Below are 20503 nucleotides of genomic sequence, written 5' to 3'. Positions count from 1 at the left end.
GGGAAAAACTAGACCTCCTAGATCCCTTCCTTCCTTCCTTTCTCTTAGTTCCAGCTAAGAGACAGTCTGGAGGGCTGGGGCAGAGTTAGCAGACATAGAACACCTACCCTGGTTACAAAGGACTATTCCAGCCCCCCACCAGAGAGAGAGAGAGACAGAGAGAGACAGAGAGAGAGAGAGAGAGAGAGAGAGAGAGAGACAGACAGAGAGAGAGAGACAGAGACACAGAGATGGACAGAGAGACATTGAGAGACACACAGAGAGAGACAGAGAGACAGGGCAATAGAGAGGGGGAGACAGAAACAGAGACAGACACACATAGAGAGACACACACAGAAACACAGAGAGAGACAGAAACACAGAGAGTCAGAGGCATAGAGTACCTTCCCTGGTTACAAGGCCCTATCCCAGCCTCCATCACAAAGAGAGGAAGGAAGAGAGAAATGAAGAGAGAGACAGAAAGACAGAGATAGAGAGGTGGGGATAGAAATAGACAGAGACATGGAGACAGACAGACACACACACAGAGAAAAACATAAGAGTCAGAGACATAAGAGTATCTTCCCTGGCTACAAAGGACAATCCCCTCAACACACACACCACCACCACCACCACCACCACCACCACCNCCACCACCACCACCACCACCACCACCACCACCACGTCTCCTCTCAGCCCAGGCATGGAAAAGAACAACACTGAAATTCTGGCTTTATCACACACAGACTTTACTGGATAACTGGGAGACAGACTGGATAACTGGGAGACAGACTGGCTGAGGTCACAGACCAGTGATCAAAACAAGTCATGATTGGAAAAATGCTATCTGTGGGGCAAACAACCATGCCAGGGTGTCCCAAAAGCTCCACAGCAGACAAGTCCCCACTAGTGGGCAAAGCCACACTAGAGAGTGGTAGGTCAGGTCAGACACTGTTCGGGACCCCACGTGGGGATCAGTCCATGGTCATCCAAGCTCCTACACACCCATTGGCTCCTATGTCATCTGTCACCCAAAGCAGGTGCAAGGTGTGTATGAAAGAGGTAGAGAGCTGGTAGCCAAGGCACACAGGAATGGATATAAAGGGACTAGGGTTCAAAGATGCCCAGGGAACACAGTAGGGTGGCTCTACACAAGACTAGGCCATGTGAACCTTCCTCTGCAGTCAGACAGGAAGGGGCTTCTGGGCACTGAGCTGAGTTCTGGGCACCAAGAGATGGAGGGGGTGAAGGCCTGCTGGTGAAAGGGAAGTAGAGTTGGGGTGGAGGCTGTCTAGAGTCAGTCCTCAGCTCTGGGGACACCCTTAACCTAGGAAAGCAGAGTATCTGGTCCTTACATAGAACAGCCTGGACAGGGGCCTGCTCAGAACTAGGCAAGCGACAAGGGACACAGTGAGATGAAAGGCCGGTCAGACTTGATACTCCTAGCCTGATCCTGTAGGTCTTACTACAGAGTAGGAGCTGGGGACCCAAGATACTGAAGGCAACAAACAATTGAGCTGTGCCACTCAGGGGCTCCTGAAAGTGACTCTTGGGCCCAACTGGGCCCTTCTAATGCCTCTGTGAAGCACAACTCACCCAAGGAACAAAGTGGCTGCATTTCGTTTAAAAAAAAAAAAAAGTGTGTTTCATTAAAAAAAAAAAGTTCCTGACACACAGAATACATTCTAACGTTCTATGCTCCACAAAACACCATCTACTGGAAGGCACAGGGTTGCTCTGGGGCACAGCTCCTTCTCGCTTGGCTGTGGCTCCACCGGAGAAAGGCTGATGAGCAAGTTCAGATCTGAGGGAAGACAAGGCCTCAGAGCCTCAAACCCCATGGGCTAAACTCTGGGAGATGCTAAGACCTACTTTGTTGAAAGCCACATCCAAGGGCCATGGGCTGGCCAGGCCCTCTCATGGGAAAGGGAGTAGAAGGCTTGGGGTCCTGGAAGCCCTCCGTGCACTAGAAAGGCAAGGCTGGGACTACGTTTTCTTCTTAGCATTGGAAGCCAGAAGAGACTGAGAAGGGACTTGGGTCAGGGCAGCCTGGAGAGCTGGGCTTTCTCCTCAGAACACACCTTGGGGGCCCTAGCAGCCATGCTAAGTAGAGAGTTCAGAGTGGCCTGCCCCATGTTCTCCTTTAGCCCAGCCTAGGCTCAGGATAAGCTCTCCTTCCCATGCTGAGCTGGCAGAGCCAGTGGGCACAAGTATGAAGATGTCCTTTCCCTTGGCGGGGGCACTGTCCTCTGATCTCAAGACATGCCCACAAATACCCTCTTTTCCATAGCCCGCTGGGTGGAGATGATACGGCTTGATTCCTGTGGTGTTCCCAGCTCTACATTCTGCAGAGTCCTTGTCCATCCCATAGCCCAAGAGAAAAGAAGGATGTGGGGCTGGGGCTGGGGAGTCTCTGCCTGGCAAGCAGAGCCCACACAGTCACATACAGGCCTCCTGCCCAGGCCCAGCACAGGGTGAAGGGCAGGCTTGTGGGGAAGTCAGAAGAGGCTGGGGGAGTCTTGGGCAAGTGTGTCATGGTCCCGGATATACTGCAAGATGTCCATTTCATCCATAGCTTGGATCTGTTGCTGCTTCTGTGGTCCAGACCCAGTTTCTGATGGGCCCACTGATGCGGGCAGAGTGGGTTTCCTGGGCAATGCTGGCTTAGCTGGGACTAGAGGCTTGGGCTTAGTCTGGGGCTTGGGTTTTGGTTCAGATCCCAGGTTCAGAATCTGGTCCAGGTCCTCTTCAACTCTAGAGAAGCAAGAGCAGTCTTAGCATAACTATATCCACAAAGGAGCAAGGGGCTGGAGCCTAGCCATTCCCCATGTGGGCACTGAGCTTACCGTATCCTACCAGCACTGAGGAGAAATCCAAGGGCAGGGCTCTCTGACTCTCCATCTCCACAGCAGCCAGAGGAGCGCCAGTCCCTTGGTGGTGACACCACTTCAAACCTGCTGGTGTCTTCAGGGGACTTGCCTCCCAGCCCATTAGAAATAGCTGCCTGCTGCCTGGTACAGACTCCCAGCCTTTGCCAGAGCACCCCAGAATCATTATCTTCTCTGTCTTTCAAATTCCTATTTCAGGAAAGGACATATATGTTTCTTATTTTGCAGACAGGAAGCTACAGTCCAAGAGACTGGGTGGCTCAATGAGAGGGCCCTAGATCATAGTCTTGACCTAGGAGACACAACAGGAAGCTAAATCAACTCCTAGGAGACACGGTAGACACTGGATTCTGAGCTGCCGTGGACTCAGCCAGTGCTCACCAAGATTGGGTCGTGTGAGCTTGGAGCAATGACTCAGCAGTTAAGAGCACAGGCTGTTCCAGGGGATGCAGGTTCACAGCTACCTGCAACAACTCCAGTACAAGGGAATGCAATCCCTCTTCTGGCCTCTGGGAGCACTGTACACACAATGCACAGATACATGTGCATATACACCCATACACACAAAGTAACAAAATAAAAAAAAAATTAAAAATGTCCAGGTGAGAGCAAGTCCTAGATTGCCCACAGGCTGACGGGATGAGGCTTTAGTAGTGATTGGCAAGGAGGAGAACGTGTCTGGATACCAAAGGGCCTGACCAAGGGCCCACAGTTCACCTGTCTTTAGCCTGGGAGAGCTCATATTGGGAGTCCCCAGCGGAGAAGCTATCTCAGAACCAGATGGACAAAACAGTCTCCATTAACGCATTCTGCCTACTCAACACTGTGGCGACACCTACAGGGCAGGTGCTTCTGCCTTCTTTAGTTTTATGTGAGGCTTTAAACACTGTCTGGGAGCAGACATGAACCTTATTTTACAGAGGTGCAAACTGAGCTATGGCAAGATGAAGGGCCCTGTCTTGGGCTCCATAGCTAGGATGAGGATGAAGCACCTGACCTATCGGTGGCTGGCTCTCATCGCCTTCCTGGGTACCACTACATGGAGGCCCCTTCTCAGCTTCAGGATGGGGCCGTCCTGTGGTGACGGTTATCTCCACAGACATCCTTCAGCCGTGCCAGGTAGACACAGCACAGCCATAGAAAGCGGACAACCTGGGGACCACTCAACTCCCCCATCTCCAGGAAGGGGAGGGGGAGGGGAGCCCTTAAGTGCCGTCCAGCAGCTGTGTGAAGGATTGGCTTCTACTTCTACTTCGGATCGGTCAGCTCCTGAGTGGGTGGCCTCAGGCCACAACGCCTCTCTGGCTCTCTCAGTCTCTGCCCATGTGTAAAGAAGGGGTGTTCTTGCTCCTCTAACCTCACAGGGATCCCTGTAAGGACCAAAGAAAGCAACACACAAGAGGTGCTTCTCAAGTTTGAGGGGATCTTGCACATGCTGACTTGGACCGACAGCTGAGGGATGTTAGACAGAGCAGGCATCGGCTGTTGCAGGGCTGATGCTTTGCTCCTCCAGCGGGGAACCCAACCCAGCTGGACAGAGAGGATCTGAGAGTGACAGGGGCCAAGAAGCAGTCATTGATGGCCGGGGAAGGGTGTGGCCAGAAAAGATTGGAACAGGTTCTTTTTTTTTTTTTTTTTTTTTTTTTTTTTTTTTTTTCGAGACAGGGTTTCTCTGTATAGCCCTGGCTGTCCTGAACTCACTCTGTAGACCAGGCTGGCCTCGAACTCAGAAATCCGCCTGCCTCTGCCTCCCGAGTGCTGAGATTAAAGGCGTGCGCCACCACACCCGGCTTTGGAACAGGTTCTTAAGGAAAGGGAGAAGAAAGATGGCCCTGCCACAGAAGGGCAGGATCCTGGAGAGGGAAATGACAGAGAGCAAAGGGCGGTGGGAATGAAAAGCCAAAAGGATTCAGGCCTGTGATGGAGGCTCTCTGCCCTGGACAGTGTGTCCTTACATCACTACCCCAGCAGGACTGCGGTGGGGGAGGGAGCCAGGCATGAACAGAGCTGCTTTTGGTCTGAACAATGCTCTGCTCCTACAAAGCCTGAAAGAGGCCTGAGTGAGCACAGAGCTTCCCAGAGCACTGCCCGCCAGGACCCAGCTGCTTGGGAGCTCTGGATTGTCCTGCCTGATTTCTGGGCTGACTGGGGCTTTCAGAGCCTGCTTGGGTGGTAAAGAAGCCAGCAAAAAGTCTAGACACGGAGGGAATGGGTGGGCTAGTTTCTAGAAAGACTGGCCCCTATAGGGAGATGCTGGGTGTGTCATCCATGGGAAGACTGTTCCCGCTGGTCTCAGCCCTGGTGTGTATGAGCTTTCTCCAGGCAGCCGTTGTTTCTTGAGGTGGTCATCCTGAAGAGTTCTGTGTCCTGAAGCCATAACATTCTCCTCCTTCCTAAGCCCCCACAGAGGACAGAACTCAGCTACAGATCCACCTAAGGCCTGAGACAAAGGCTTCTTAATGTCCGCTTGGTTTACTCAACAACTCAGACACTGCCACCTCAGACCGGTGGCTAACAGCGAAAGCCTGCTACCAAGAAGCAGGCCACTCACTGCCTAAACAGGAACAAGGTAGGCATAAAGAAAAACAAATTCTGGCTGCTGCTCTCAAGAAGCCAGTTCTTCACCACCAGATGTCTGTTGATGGAGACAGGGATGCGAAGCGCACACTCTCTGAGCTGTGACTCCCAGGGGCTGTGCAAGATAGGGAGGTGCAATGAAAACGAAGGTTCCCAGGGACCAATAGGGTCATGAATTGCAGCATGGCAGTGTTGGCGTGTGCATGACAAGACTGCTAAAAGCTGGTGTCAGCTGGCCTTGGAGTCCTGTGAAAATTGCCTCGACACACCCACAGAACAGTGCTCTGTGGAAGGTGGGATTGAAAGGGAAGGGTTTATAATATGCCATGCAGGAGAGGCCCTGTGATGTCTGTCCCATGGGCATACATACCCTGCTTTCAGACTTCCCTGTGCCTCAGTTTCTCTCCTAATGGAATAACCATGGTCTGGCTCCTCCCAGCCAGCAGGATGTCAAGAGCAAGGACACAGGAGGAGAGAGTGAACAGATGCCAGGGGCCTCTGGGAGATGTAAACACAAGACTGCCATCGAGGTGACTCAGGCTTGGCGGGCACTTAGAGGGCTGTGTAATAGCTTGGGGCTGCTAATGAGGGGTGCTCATGACAGCCTCTAAGGACCCAGGCCTCGGTGCCATTTAAACTATTCCTGGAAAGAGGCAGCTCAGCTTCCTGCACCAAACACGTGCAGCATGGCCAGGGAGAGAGAGACACCATACTGGAAGCAACCGGAAATTGGGTTCTGGCACAAGGAGAAGTCAGGGAGAAAGGCAGCCAGAGACAGCAAAACAGGTCTCTCAGCCTCTTCTCCAAGGGCTCGGGGCTCCTGCTGGGATAGAGAGGTGTCGAGAAAGGCAGCCAGGAGTGGTAGCCTTGGGCAAGTGTTCTTTTCTAAACTATTTTCTGTAATTGCAGAGAACAGCACCCATTGTAGGGGTTGGAAAGATAAAATTACCTGTAGTGAAGCAAATTTCTTACAATGACAAGCACACAGTAAACTCTAAGGAAATAGTCTTTTTTTTTTTTTAACCACATCTGACATCAACCTTTACGTAACAGATTAACCATGGCTTTACTCTCCCTCTGACAGGCCCCTCCTGGCAGACTGGGCCATTGTTGCTAAGTACCTCTGTGCTTTTTTCTCTCTGAGTATGCTATAGTATATCTAGGGTCAATTTTATTTGTTCCCGAACTCACTTATGCCAAATATACTTGCTCATAAATTATGTAATTTATTCCTTTAAAGAAGCTATTAAAACAGAAGTGTGAGAAGAAAATGAGTGTAGTTCATGGAAACAGTGGGGCTGCCCTGGTTACCCACAGCCTTCTCTCTACAAATCCTCACACTCTTTTAGCTACTCATGGCTGCTAGACTTGGCCAGGCCTGGATCCCTCCTCCCTTGTGGGCTGAAGCTGGTATGATCCTCTTGTACTTGGCTTACAAGCTAATGAAGTCTTCCCAGGGAACAGGAGTACCTGAACAGCTCCTTGGAGGCATCCCCGTGTTCTGGGCGGGATGTGGGTCCTCTGCTTTCACTGGCAGCAGGCAGCAGTAGAGGGTCACCCAGGGAGACAGCCCCGCCAAGGTCAGGGTCATCAAACAGCTTCAGGGCTGTGGGGAGAGAAGACGTAGCAGATGAGAAAGGAAGTACTTATCTATCCTCAGATGAGAGAGAGAGCAGGCCTGCTAAGCCTCCTATTGCATCCCAGTGAGCGAGCAAGGAAGACAGAGTGTAGGGAGACAGTCGGGCAGAAGGAAGGCAAGAACAGAGCAGCAATACACGGGTCTGAGCTGCCTGTCCGCCTTGGCCTGGCTCTGTTCCAGTCCTTGAGGGCTTCTCACTGCTGGCGGAAGTGGCTTCAGGACATTGCACCAGGATCCCCAGAGCTCTGGCTGGACAGGGTCCCTGAGCTTGCCCACAGGTACTAATGAGCAGGTACTGAGGGGCAGCCACCAGCCACAGATCTTGTCAAGGTTGTGAAAGATAAGCAGAGGCAACAGACACAAATTACCCACAGGACCCGTCTTCAGGAAGCCCGGGCCTTCCCAATCTCTCCCACGTGAGCCTCTCTTTGGGAGTCAACCATGTGTTTACTTGAAGCGTCTTTTCCCAGTGGACCCGGTTAAGCCTCCTGGCCTTTTGGGATCCACCACTGCACTCTAACGCAGAATGCCTGCTGTCCTATGGGAACCGGTATCTCTCTGCTCAGCCCTGAAAGAGACTTGGGCTGTGCTGAATTTTTGGGTGATATTATCTATCTTTATCCTCCATGGGCTCTGAAATGCTAAGGCTGGGGATTTGAGCTGGATCTTCCCTCAGTGGATGCTCAGTAAGCACTGGGTGAATCAATAAATTACCATCAATTCTTTCCCTGGGGAGGAGGACCTGGGCAGGCATGAGGAAAGGTCAGAGACATGTGGAAAAGTCCCAAAGCCTCTAAGCATTCCCTCGGAACCTTGTACCACGCCTTGCAGTAGAATCTATGTGGGTGGCATACACTCATTAAAATTAAAAACTGTACAGAGTCACATGCACGCCCACGTTCCATTAAATAGTTCCAGGGATCCCTGTGCCCCTGTGGCTGCAGATGTAATTAAGGAACTAGGTCCCTAGGCAACTAAGAAGCCGGACATTCTCTTCTCTCTAGGACATTCAGAGTAAGTGTGTAATCCCCAAATGTTGCAGTCCGTGGGAACACCAGGTGTGAGAGACACCAGCAGGAAGTCTCTACATACCTAATCTGTATTCTTTCTAAACAGGACAAGGATGAGACCCACTCTCTCAGGGACATAGACATTCACCAAGCTCTAAGCCAGTACCAGGAACAACACTAGTACTTACAGTCCTGTGTGGTCTCCAGAGGTCTCCGGGTCTCAGACACCTTCTTGTCTGAGCTGAAGAGCCCTGCGTCAGGGTCTACCTCCTCATCAAAGATGGTGAGCCGAGGTGCAGGCTTGGGCCTCACAGCCACTTCTGGGCGTTTCTTGGGTTTCTTGGAGCTGGAGATAAAACACAAGGTAAGGATTCTCATGAGTACACTGGGGGCCTACTGGTCATTGCCAGGTCCCCAGCTCAGCATAGAACATAGAAGAAGTTCAACGGAGGACCATAGGAAGGTCAGGGGTAGCCCAACCAGAGCCATCTTGGCAGGTGAAGCAACCTTAGTAGTCATCAAATCTTCAGCTGACAGGTCCTCCTGACCCAAGGGGGTCAAACAGGCAAGAGCAGGGAGAAGGGAGGAGGCAGGGTTGGCCATGTGCTAGGAAGGAGCTTTGTTATCATCTGACATAGAGCAAAGAGACCCCCCCCACCCGCTACTGAAGGGTGTGATGAGCCCCCACTACTGTGCTCAGGTGTGATGGGGACTGGGAAAGGCAGGAGAAGCAAGGGGCTATCTGGACTACAGACTGATGGCCAGACAGCTGCTAACCTTCTTGAGTATCATGCCACCACATGTCCATGGGCCTGACAACATGCTTTTCTTCTGAAGGTGGCTGTGGTGGTTTCAATACGCTTGACCCAGGGAGCAGCACTATTAGCAGGTATGGCCTTGCTGGAGTAGGTGTGGCCTTGTTGGAGGAAGTGTGCCACTGTAGGGGTGGCTTTGAGGCCCTCCTCCTAGCTGCCCAGTAGACAACAGTTTTTTTTTTCCTGTTTGCCTTTGGAACAAGATGTAGAACTCTCAACTCTTCCACCACCATGCCTGCCTGGATGCTGCCATGCTTCCCACTATGATGACAATGGACTGAGCCTCTGAACCTGTAAGCCAGTCCCAATTAAATGTTGTCCATTATGAGAGCTGCCTTAGTCATGGTGTCTCTTCATAGCAATGGAAAGAAACCCTAACTAAGACAGTGGAGCTACCTAACAGAGACCTTGGGGTCAGAAGCCTGCACCCCACAGCCACTTAGACATGGGGTTGATATGATCTGGGGCTCAAAGTTCAAGGGATAGGGCCCAGGAGAGCAGGAGGATGCCTATGTCAGTGACTTCTCTTGTTGGTACAAAACAATGAACAACAACAACAATAACAGACAACTTCAAGAAGGCAGGGATTGTATAGGTTCACGGTTTGCCTACCACGGCGGCCCCCGGGGTGGGGGTTGATGTTGGTGCTTGGTTTGCTTCACCCCTTTATTAAGTCCAGGACTCCAGACCACACCCGGGTGCTGCCCATAGGGAGGGGTTTCCAACCTCAACTAGTCCAATCCAAAAACCCTTCACAGATACGCTCAGAGGCTAGCGTTCTAGTTAACCCTTGATCCTGTTAGATGGGCAATATTAACCATCACACAGCCTAAGCCCTGCTTCGCCGGATATCAGTCTTCTCTAAGTAGTATACCTGCTGCCCTTCTAAGCAACGCTGTGGTTCCTCCTGGGTAGGGTAGCCTACTCCTTTCTGAAGTTCCTCTGGAGTCAGCTGGGCTTGGCTCTGCCACACCTGTTCACTGACTGAAGAGCTCCTGCCCTGAGATGCTTGTGGTGGGAAACTGGGGGTCACCAGAGAGGTTTCCTGGGGTGTGCCACAGTTTTATTTCTTGATCCAGGTGGATAGGCAAGCTTCATGTTTGCTGGATCACATGATCTGGGCTGCCTTTGTGACACTGTCTCCAGATCACAAACTTGGTTTTATTTTAACAAGCTGACCTCAAGCTCTGGGGCTACCACCCACGTTAGGCATTTTAAGATTCCTATAAACGGCAAAAGTTTTTTGTTTTGTTTTGTTTGTTTTTTTACTTTTTACTGGAACCCAGGATTGCATTCTCCCAAGTGCCTGGCGGCCGGTTCCACTGTGCTGAGGTCACCTCTGAGCTCATGTTGGCAACACAGTGGCAAACTGCACAGAGGCTGGCCATTGCCAAAAGCTGTAACACAGACTATCCAGTCTCAGATGAAAATACCAGGTCCCTGGGTGCTGCAAGGCCAGGGACTCTGAGGTGACTATTCCTGCAGAACCCCCCTCCCACCCTAGTTCAGAGGCATAGAGTGTCTGGTGGAGATTACCTAGCAGGCCGGACATTTTGGGCCTGGGAGTAGGGTAGTAACTAATTATGATCATAATAGGACAATACTTATGATTTTGCTTGTTACTCTCAATATCCCATGAACAGGATTGTCTGTGCTGTCCACTGGGGTGAAAGTGGTACATTTCAACAGTGATGGCATCTGTGTCCCTACTGCAGTATGTGCACGTCAACAGGGGCCACCACGGTGAAGTGCCGACAGAGCTCTGCCCTGCCTGTGGTACTGGGGGTGGGTGAAGGATCGCTAGCCCGCTAGTTAGCACCCTTCAGAAAGTCTAGACTCTAGCTCCTCTCAGATCCTGCAGGCTGGACTCAGCTGCTCCTTGTGGGAGGGCTCCCCTATAGTTTTATCTATCAGGCAGAATCAACAGTCCTGGTGACTAACAGGCCATGGCCATAGCAAGGGTGACCAGAGTCGGGACTCCCTGTGTCAATATGCCTAGAGGGCCCTGGATGGAAGCTGTGAGCACGGCTCTGTGGAATGTGACCATCAGTTGGGTTTGGGGGGCCCCTTGGACCAGCCCTATGAGAACTGTAGGCTCTGTTTCATCACCAATATGTCCGTCTCTTGATCACCCATCATAATGTCCTTTGCTTGGCCCTGGCCCTGGATCCAGTGGGCACAGCAGCAGTGACTGGCAGAGAACCACATTGACACCTGTACTGGCAGTGCCTGGCCCAGTCGCTTCAGGGCTTGAGGCTGATCCTCAGCTATTCTGGTAGCTTTGCCCTCCATGTCCTGTGCTTACTGACTCAGAAACCACTTTCTTTGGGGACCCAATGCGCATGCTACCCATTTAAAAGGCCCAGAGGGCAGGAGAGCAAAGTTGCCTATGGATCAAGAACAGCAGGAAGCACAGCGCATGAGAGAACAGGCGGGAAGCCAGGTGAGGGAGGTTCCAACCACTTCTCCAGTTCTGCTCAGTCTGTCCAGGACAGACACAGATAAGGCTAGACCATCCGTCCTTCTCCTGAACGGACACAGATAAGGCTAGACCGTTCTTCTGGGCGAGCTTCCCTCACAAGCTTGACACACATCTTTGTCCTCCTTGGTGACATCTGTGATTTCTGCTGAACTGAACTGAAGCAGATGCTAAGCACAACAGTGTTCAGTCAGGCACTGACTGTGCCCTGCCCAGCTACCTGGTGGTCCTGTCCTCAAATCCCTCAGATCACCCAAGAGAACGCAAGGGACATCAGGGGACCTGGAAGCCCCCAGGGTCTTGTCTGATTGATCCTAAAACTGCAGAGAGGTGTTCAGCAAATACTAAAAGGAAGAAGGCAGGCAGGCAGACAGACCGACAGACAGACCGACAGATAGGCATCTGTCCTGTGTAGCTGGATAGTCATCAGATAGAAGGAAACTGATTAGCTGACTGGAAGGAAGGGGAGACAGACAGGCAGGCAGGCAGGCATACATACAGACCGACAGACAGACAGACAGAGTAATAAGACAGGGAATGAGGGGTCAGAGCAGCAGTTGTCAGTGCTCATGTTTACAAAGCCCTATCTCTATTCCATCGCTGCTCCTTTAACAATAACCCCTGCCAGCCTTTCAGCAGCAAGCAGCCTGTCCATTCCTCCTCCTCCCCTTCCTCCAACCAGCACTCCCCACGCAGTGCCTGTGTAGAGGTGCCTGCTCTAGGTGATGCAGACAGACCCGCCTGAGATGCGAGCCAGGCTGTCACAGCTGGAGCACAGAGAACTCAAGGAAGGCACAGGGAGGGACTCCTGGAGGAGGTAATGGCAGCTTACCTAGTGGGCTGAGGGGAGAGGGACGTCTCTGGCAGACCAGCTGCCAGTCACCCCACACATGGAAGGAGCCCAACTGTGGCATGACAAGGAACATAAACCCCGCTAGGTGATGAGGGAGGGGGAAGCCGCCCCTCATGGAGCTTTGCTCATAGACAGTCTGACTTGTAGAACAAAGCAGCAGGAAGACAGGGAAGGTCAGGGTTAATGCTGGCGGGAGGGGACATTACGGCGCCATTACAAGAACTGTAACCTACGTGTTGGATGGATGGGGTCAATCACTTCATCTGGATTTGAGTCACTGGGGCTCTGAGCATGCTTCCTCCTACACTCCCCAAGGCCAACGCCTCCACCCAGCTGGCCACAGACAAGCAGCTCACCCTCCGCGCTGACAGGAGAGAAAGCCATGTCCTGACACCAGGGACAGAGCAGGGTCTGCAGCCCCTGACTTCCTGGCAAACCTGTACAGATCCTGAGGGCTACCTAAAGAGGCATCTTGCCCAGCACAGGCTGTGTGAGATAGGTAGTGGTCCCTGTGTGGCCGCAGGCATGTGTAAGCATGTTCATGCTGGTGTACAGACTCCAGTTCTCCTACTGTGTGTCTGACAGGAGCCAGATGCACAGCCGGGCCACGTTCAGAGCCGGGTGTAGCAAACTCGGGGAGATGTGGCAGCTGCTGCTGACAGTTCCAAAGCTCTGCCTGGCCAAGAAGTGTCTCACTCCCTGTGGCTCAGGCACTTCTGGTGACAGTGATTGACACCTGAGAGCAGCCTCCCTCTGGCCACCCAGGGGCCTCGTGGAGTCATTCCAGACTCATCCACCTCCTGTAGCAACCAGTGACGGGCACCAGCTGCCCTGGACCTGAGAGCAAGGGAGTAACAGAGAGGGTCTCCAGACACGGCCAGCCCGCCCAGGTCTGGACAGAAGGCTGGGCGTCCACAGCACACACAGACCACCTTCGATGCCAGGGCCATGCTGCACCAAATATGGCAACAAATCTCTTTCCCGACAAGACAACTTTCTTGCTTTTAAAAATGAAGCATTTCCCACATCTCAACCTGTTTATTTCAACTGTAGAAAATTCTTAGGGTGCCACAAAGCAATCTTTTTTTGTGTGAGCATGCCTGTGCATGTGTGTGTGCAAGCCCAAAGACAACCTCAGCTGTCATTCCCCTGGGGCTGTGCCACTTGGGTTTTTGAACCAGGGTCTCTAAGACACCTGGCCAGTGCAGTCCAGAGGTCACTTGTCTCCGGTGCTCCAGTCCCAGTGTATAAGTGTATGCCAGCACCTCTGGCTTTTTATCTGTGGATTCTGAGTTTGTTTAGGCAATCTCCTCCATCCTCTCTGAACTTTATCCCCGCACAGCTTTACCTGGGGCAGCAACTGTCAGGAGAGGCTCAGGCCGCCTCATGGAATAGTCTGGGACTTCAGGGAGAGACTGGGTAGAAGAGCTGGAGTATAGTACCCATGCCCTGTGGAAGCGCAGGCAAGAACACAGCTTGGCACACCTGGGTCACCACATTGCCTCAGAGTCCTTTCTCTTAATTTGGTAAGTGGGACTCAGCGGGAGGAACTATGAAAGCTCCCTGCAGCCTGTACACAGAGGGCAGTGGGCAAGACCAGGGGCTTGAGGTCATCTCATGATGTCCGGCTTATGATTGTGGGCTTAACAAGAAAACAGGCCCCGTGTGAGGAACCACCCTGGACAGGCCTCAGTGCTGTGAATCCCAATGGCCACAGCCTAAGCCTGTCCAAGCTTTCCACAGCCAAGGCCTACTACAGCAACCAGGACCTCAGTAGTGACCCCCTCTTCTTAGATTCGGGGTCACACCATTTCATTTTCTCTGTCTCCTACCTACAACATACCACCAGGAAAGCAAGGGGTCTCATTTGCAAAGGCAACCCTTTGGCCTGAGGTGAATATCCAGCCTTGCTCAGGCTGCAATTATTCCGAGAGATACAACATGCACAAGGGGACAAGGGCCAGGTTATATGGACACTCTGACCAGAGCCTGCAGCAAACTACACCCTATGCAGCTGTTAGTCCCCAAAGGCCAAGCGTGATCAATACCTGCTGGGATGCTTAAGTGTCACCTTCACTTCCAATTTAGTGGGATCAATCAGAGAAAGGAGGCCAAACACCTCCTTAACAATTCCCTAGGACCCAGAAGTCCTGCTTCTTGGTGACACGCTGACCCCCAGTGACAGTGCAACCTCGCCTTCCCCTTTGTCCACTCTGAGGCTTCTCACTCCTGCCCGTCTGCTTTGGAGTCTCTGGCAATGAAGGTTGCTGGTGGCCAGTTTCACCCTGGCTACCGCAGACCGAGCGAGCAGTCTTTGTACACTCTTATTTGCATTGTCTTTTCTCTGGTCCCCATCAAGATCCCACAGTATTCTAATTGCTGCCACTGTGGAAGAGCTGCCCATCATCACCCACGGCATCCAAACAGAGAGCAAGCGGATAAAAACAGAAAGTCGGGGGTGGTGGCTGTACATGTATCATTAGTCCCAGCGCTCGGGAAGCAGAGGCAGGAAGATCGCTGAGTTCGAGGCTAGCCTGGTCTACAGAGTGAGTTCTAGGACAGTCAAGGTTACACAGTGGAACCCTATCTTGAGAAGCAAGCCAAGAAACAAAACACTGAAGAAGTCCAGACTTGACGTAGGTAGAGGTCTCAGCTGGGCATGAAGAGTCTGAGCCACCCGCCTGGTCACTGAAATACCTACTCTCTGCATGCGCCTGCTGTCTTACTAATGTTCCCCAACTGTACCCAGAACACCAAGTCTGACCTACTGAACACGGAGTGCCACGCTTGATGTTGGGGACAGCCTCAAGTAGGAGGGTGGTAGACATGACCTCCCATGACTGAGGAGTCAGATAAGTATCCATTAAGGCCTCAGCCTAGCAAACTGCCTCCTCTAGGGGCAGTGCTGTGGGAGGGAAGCCAGCCTCCCCACTGTACTTGGCAGGAGGTGCCATCCCGGGACTCCCAGAAGCTAGGACCTGGCGCTGGGACTTGCTCAACAATAGGAGCTAATGCCCTCTATAGTTCATCAGAAGTGAAAGACGTGTGAGGCCTCAGGATGAGTACAAACTAGTTACAGCATTTTACCAAGAACTCTGCGTTCTTCCTTTTGGACTCTTGGCCTAGACCCTTGGGGGCTTTGGTGGGAAACACTAGAGAGCCCCGACTCCTCCACCCCACTGGAGGTCCCTTTGCTTCTGAGACCCTAACTGTTCCATACCTGAAGAAGCCACAGCTTGGAGTCAGCAAACTGCCCTGGGCCCGCTTCAGAGCTGGGATGGGAATGCCGAGCCCTTTGAGTCCCTTAGGGGGTGACCATATATCCTGGAGCTCCAGCCTCCCCGATGGCTTTCAAGCGATGCTACAAGAGGCCCCAGACTCTTCTAAAGCTATCTAGGGCCACTTTAGAAGACAAAGATCTAGTTTCCATGCCTATCCAAATGAAGACAATTCTACTTGGGTATGGTCTTTACATTAGGGGTCTGTGTGAGGCTTTCCTCTTGAACCTCTTGAAGCCTTTGCTAATCAAATAAAAAGGACAGAAATCACTGTGCTAACCATAGTCCCCAGAGTCTCTTCACTGAGGCTGGGCCAGGAGCAATAGGCACCTGGATGGGAAACAGCAGAGATAACTGTACCCCTTGCTAAGTGTGGCTGAATGTTTTGACTCAGTCTCTCTTCCTACTTTGGGGCTAGCCATGACATGGGACCATGGTGACTCTCCTAGGGATCTCCACTATGGTGTCAGGTCCTCAGAGAACCACTTCAGGAAAGACAGACAGCAGAGAGAGAGTCAAGGGGAGCAGGGGATCCCTGTTCACCCCTCCCCTCTGCACTGTGTAGGGCATCTCTCAGACTTCTGCATACTTTAGTGCCTGGAGTATCTGCATGACTCGCACACACAGGCTCACTGAGAGGCCATGGTTCCACGCAGGGCCAAGGGGGCCTGGAAATCTGTATCCCCACCTGGTTCCAGGCTGAAACACAGCCCCTAACTGCTCTCTGCTGCAAAGGAGTATCCAGCAAAGCCTTCCTCTCCTGGCTCAGAATCCCCAGGACAGGACTGAGGTAATGTTATTTACTTAGCAAGAGGCACCCAAGGAAGGCATTCCACAGTTGATTGGAGGCAGGAGGGGGCAAGGCTCAAACCATCCCATCCCCAGAGATTCTAGATGCCGGGTTTGCAAATCCAGGAGGACGAGCGGGTGGTGGGTGGGTGGGTGGGTGTCTACGGGCAAAAACTGGAGGGTCATCCCAGAGCAGAAATTTCATCTAAATACAAAAAGCCATTTTTAGGTTCAACAGAAGTGGCTGCTTCATGGAAAAAATGAAACTAAATTTATATAAAACTAATGATAAAACAGTATCCAAGGAAAGGCCTTCTCCACTTGGGTGCCAGGCTCTCCCCTCCCTTTGAGAGCCTGAGAAACCAGTCTCACAGATAGGCAGGGAAAAGAGCCAGCTGTTTCCTCTGTCACCAGCAAGCAGGCCGGAGAAGTGGCAGGAGGGGTGGAAAAGAAGAGGGACCTTCAACAGGGCAAATGTGTAGCCCCCAAAGAGCTTTTATCATACTGTCCCCTGCAGAACCCTCAGGGGCCTTGTTCTGAGGCTATTATTTAGATGAAAAGTTCTATGGAATGATAACTCCGGACCCGTGAAGTTCCTCACATTACAGCCCACCACAGCAAAAGCCCATGAAAGGTAGCACAAGCCGGGGCCGACAGTGCAGTTTGCAGTGACTGGGCTGAGGGACTGGCTCAGGGTCTGGAAAGAGACCATTCCAAACCGTGGAGGCACAGACATGAAACAATCCCTTTGTTCAGGGAGAAGTAGGAGAAGGGAAGGCTGCGGGAAAGATCCCTGTTCCTGGGAAGGGACTCTCGCCAATCAGGCCCTAGGACCACGGTAGTTTTGAGTTGCATTGAAAATGTTTCTAGTGCAAGGCACGATTTTCTCAAAGCCACACAGACACTAAAATAGAGCTAAATACGGAAAGTATGTATGACAGAGAAAGGTGCCCGAGACAGAACATTAATTGGAATGGTGAAGTCTAGAGTCCAGATGGCTCTGGGACAGGGTCAGCAAAAAAACAAAAACAAAAACAAAAAAACAAAAAGAACCAGAAAATAAGAAGCGATGCTGTTTCAATGGGCTAGAGTGGGGTCTTTTCTGTGCCCCGTAACAGTAAAACACAGCCGACTTTTTCCTAGTCAGAGGCAGGTTGCAGAGACAAAGGAAAGCCGGCCCGGCAGACTCCGCTTTGTGCCAACTGCTCCCACCCTTGCAGACACTCCTGAAACGGAGCCCGAGCGCCCCCTTGTGGCCACAGCAGGGAATATGAGATGTGTGTATAGAGTTGCTGAGGAAATACAGACTACAAAGCTCTCGAGAATAAGAAGAATGCCCCAAAGGGTGAGGTGGGCAGCCCTTGCGTCTGTGAGTGGGAAACATGACCTGCTCTGTCACATACCAGATGGATTTGTTTGTTTGTTTGTTTGTTTATTCATTCATGTATGTATGTTGACTTGACCCAAGCTAGAGTTTCCTGAGAAGGGAACCTCAGCTGAGAAAAAGCCTCCCTCAGATTGCCTTCATGAAGTCTGTGGGGCATTTTCTTGATTAATGACTGAGGAGGGAGATCGCAGCCACAGGGGCGGTGCCACCTTCAGGTAGGTGGGCCTGGGTTGTATAAGAAAGCAAACCGAGCAAGCCAGGAGGTGCAGTCCAGTGAGCAGCGTTCCTCCCTGCTCTGTGCTTTAGTTCTTGTCTCTCATCCCTCAGGGATGAACCTGAAGCGTAAGCCAAGTAAAGACAGCCTTTCTTCCCTGAGTTGCTTTCGCCCACGGCCTTTATCACAGTGGTAGAGAGTAAACCAGACCAGCAGGCTTTGGCCGAGTCCCCGAGTCGCCACCAGGCGAATCTTTTGATGGCCCTATGTGTAAGGGCTCCACCCTACCTCTTGCCACATTGCTGAAAGATGCCTGCAGTGGCCTCAAGCCCTGGTGCTGCCACTTGGGGCTATACGAACGAGCTCAAGCCATCTGACTCTCAGAGGCTCCAGTGTCCTACCACAGAAAACAAAAGCAATGCCCGGTGTCAGCCTCCAGGGCTCCCTTTCCCAAGCGGCTCCGGCAATGGGCCCAGAAAGCCATTTGGCACATTATGAATCTTTTCACAAATGAGGCCCGAGAGGAGCCATGAGCACGGAATGCACTCAGCGGGCTTCCCTGTGCTCTCGAACCTCGCCTGGTCCCACACGAAGCACACATACGTGTGTCCTGCCGCATACCGCACTTACTGCGGGTCACAGCCAATTTCAGAAGTGCAAGTCTCAGAGGTAACATGAGCTCCCGCAAGCAAACGCCAGTTAGCTCAGTTCCTGGCATTGAAAAAGCTCTGGAAAAACATTACTTATTATGCCTGACAGAGCTGATAATACCAACTGGGTGTCACATGGGTCCTTAAAAAAAAATCTGGCAGGAAGGGGGGTCTGCTTGGTGCTGTGTTCCCAGAATCCAGGAGCCAGGGGCCCCCCAAGAGCACAGAGCTCACTGCAGGTGGTCCCAGGCTGGCTGTCAGGCGCCTAAGACCTCCGCCCCGCCCCCACCCGCAACTCTGCCACTAGAGAAAGAAATTCAAGGCAGCACTTGCCAGCCCCAGGAGCAGTTTCCTACCCAAAAAAGGAGCCACTTGGCTAACTCTGTTGTTCAGCCAAAGGCTGGTGCAGCCTCAAAAGTCCATTTCAGTTTGTCACTACTCATGGTTACTTAGAACCACAGATGGCATGAGTTCAAACAAGGCCTTATGGCAGGGCCCCAGGGATGGGCGAGGCCGATAAGGGGTGGCATTACAGGTGTCTCCCCATGTCACCCTGGTATCCTTACTGCCTGTCGCTTGGGGACCAGATCCCCACTGGCTGGAGAGTACCGGGAGGCCAGGGATTCCCGTGGGCCTGCGGCAGCCACTGTGCCTGCCTGGGCAGCTGTGGCCAGTGTGAGGCCTCTGTGGTGATCTCAGGATTCTGCAGCCCCTGGCTCACATATCACACTGGGGGAAGACCAGTGCTGAGCGGGCACCGATTTGGGGGACTTCATTTGGTATGTCATTGCACTGAACACGACTCTGTCCGATTCTTTGGCGGCTCTAGTTTCAGGCCGGCCTTCCCTGTCTGTATACTGGGGACAGCAGTAAATTCCTAAGACCCATTTGTCACGGTGCTGAGGACAGTGCCCTGGCCCGTGGTGGTCAGGTTCTGCTGAAAGTAGTCTGTGATGACAGCTAATGCTAACATGTATGCACATTAGATGATCTTCCCCGGACTGCTCCAGGCAGCAGGTACTTCCAAGAGCCCGTTCATTTACTGAAGGAAACTGAAGCTGCAGATAGCCAGGAGCCTTGGCTACCAAAGGATGGAGCTAGAATTCAGGTCCCAGCAGTAAGCCCTCAAACTCCGTGCCAATCTAGTACCGTTCCCACCTCCAACTGATGCTTACAGGCAAGGAACAGATGAGGCTCAGCATGGGGGGTACAATATCATGCCTAGCACAGAAAATATTAGCTGCTCTTTGCTTGAGTCAAGAAGGAAAAGAAGTATTCTGGGATGACTGAGTGGCCGATTTCCATAGGGAAGCCATTGCGTTCTCAGCTCATTGTTTCCACTGGAGGGGCTGTGGCAGGAGATGTCTGGCTCTCCTCCTCCAGCCTGTGCCCTGTCCCCATGGCCAGCATAGGGAGATCCATGCCACCCACACTCAGGAGTGTCCGTCTAATTGGCGGGATGCCTCCTAGAGGAGTAAAGCCAAGGAAGTAGCTGGTCTGCCTCCTCATCGTCTACCGGAGTGGGGCGAGTGTGTGAAGTGGACACTGTCCCGTCACTCACTGCAGCCAGCACCTGTTGGTGCTTACACCCATGTTCATGGAGGTCTCCAATTGTCCTGCAGGAGCTGAAGGAAGTCCTGCCTTACAGATGGCGAAGCATGCTCTGGGGGCCAACAAGTCACACTGCCACTCTGCAAGGAGAAGCCGGGTCCCAATGGCAGCAGAGTGGGCCCAGCAGTCTGTACTACCGAGCTATCATAGGGTTAACTCTGTGGGGTTAGCCACAGATGGGGGATATCACTGGGGAGGGGCGGGTGATTCTGAGCCCAGTGTACTGGCTATTTTTGTGTCAACTTGCTTCTTGGTCATGATGTTTGTGCAGGAATAGAAACCCTGACTAAGACAAATTGGTACCAGCAGAGTGGGGTATTCCTGTGACAACCTG

At 52.3% G+C, this 20503-nt stretch overlaps 1 protein-coding gene across 1 annotated transcript in view; it reads right to left on the bottom strand.

Moving 5' to 3' along the window:
* Nucleotides 1-704: 704 nt before the first annotated feature.
* Hs1bp3 (HCLS1 binding protein 3) overlaps nt 705-20503 on the bottom strand; it is a 31923-nt gene continuing 12124 nt past the window's right edge. The window contains exons 5-7 of the mRNA XM_021178846.2: nt 8282-8439; nt 6915-7050; nt 705-2733 (exon numbers count right to left, since the gene is read on the bottom strand). Of these exons, the coding sequence (XP_021034505.1) occupies nt 2478-2733; nt 6915-7050; nt 8282-8439 (550 nt within the window). The 3' untranslated portion in view covers nt 705-2477. The remainder of the gene's footprint in view (nt 2734-6914; nt 7051-8281; nt 8440-20503) is intronic.

Source organism: Mus caroli, chromosome 12 (assembly GCF_900094665.2).
Source record: "Mus caroli chromosome 12, CAROLI_EIJ_v1.1, whole genome shotgun sequence".
In the NCBI taxonomy this organism is placed as follows: domain Eukaryota; kingdom Metazoa; phylum Chordata; class Mammalia; order Rodentia; family Muridae; genus Mus; species Mus caroli.
This window is presented reverse-complemented; position numbering and strand designations above follow the sequence as displayed.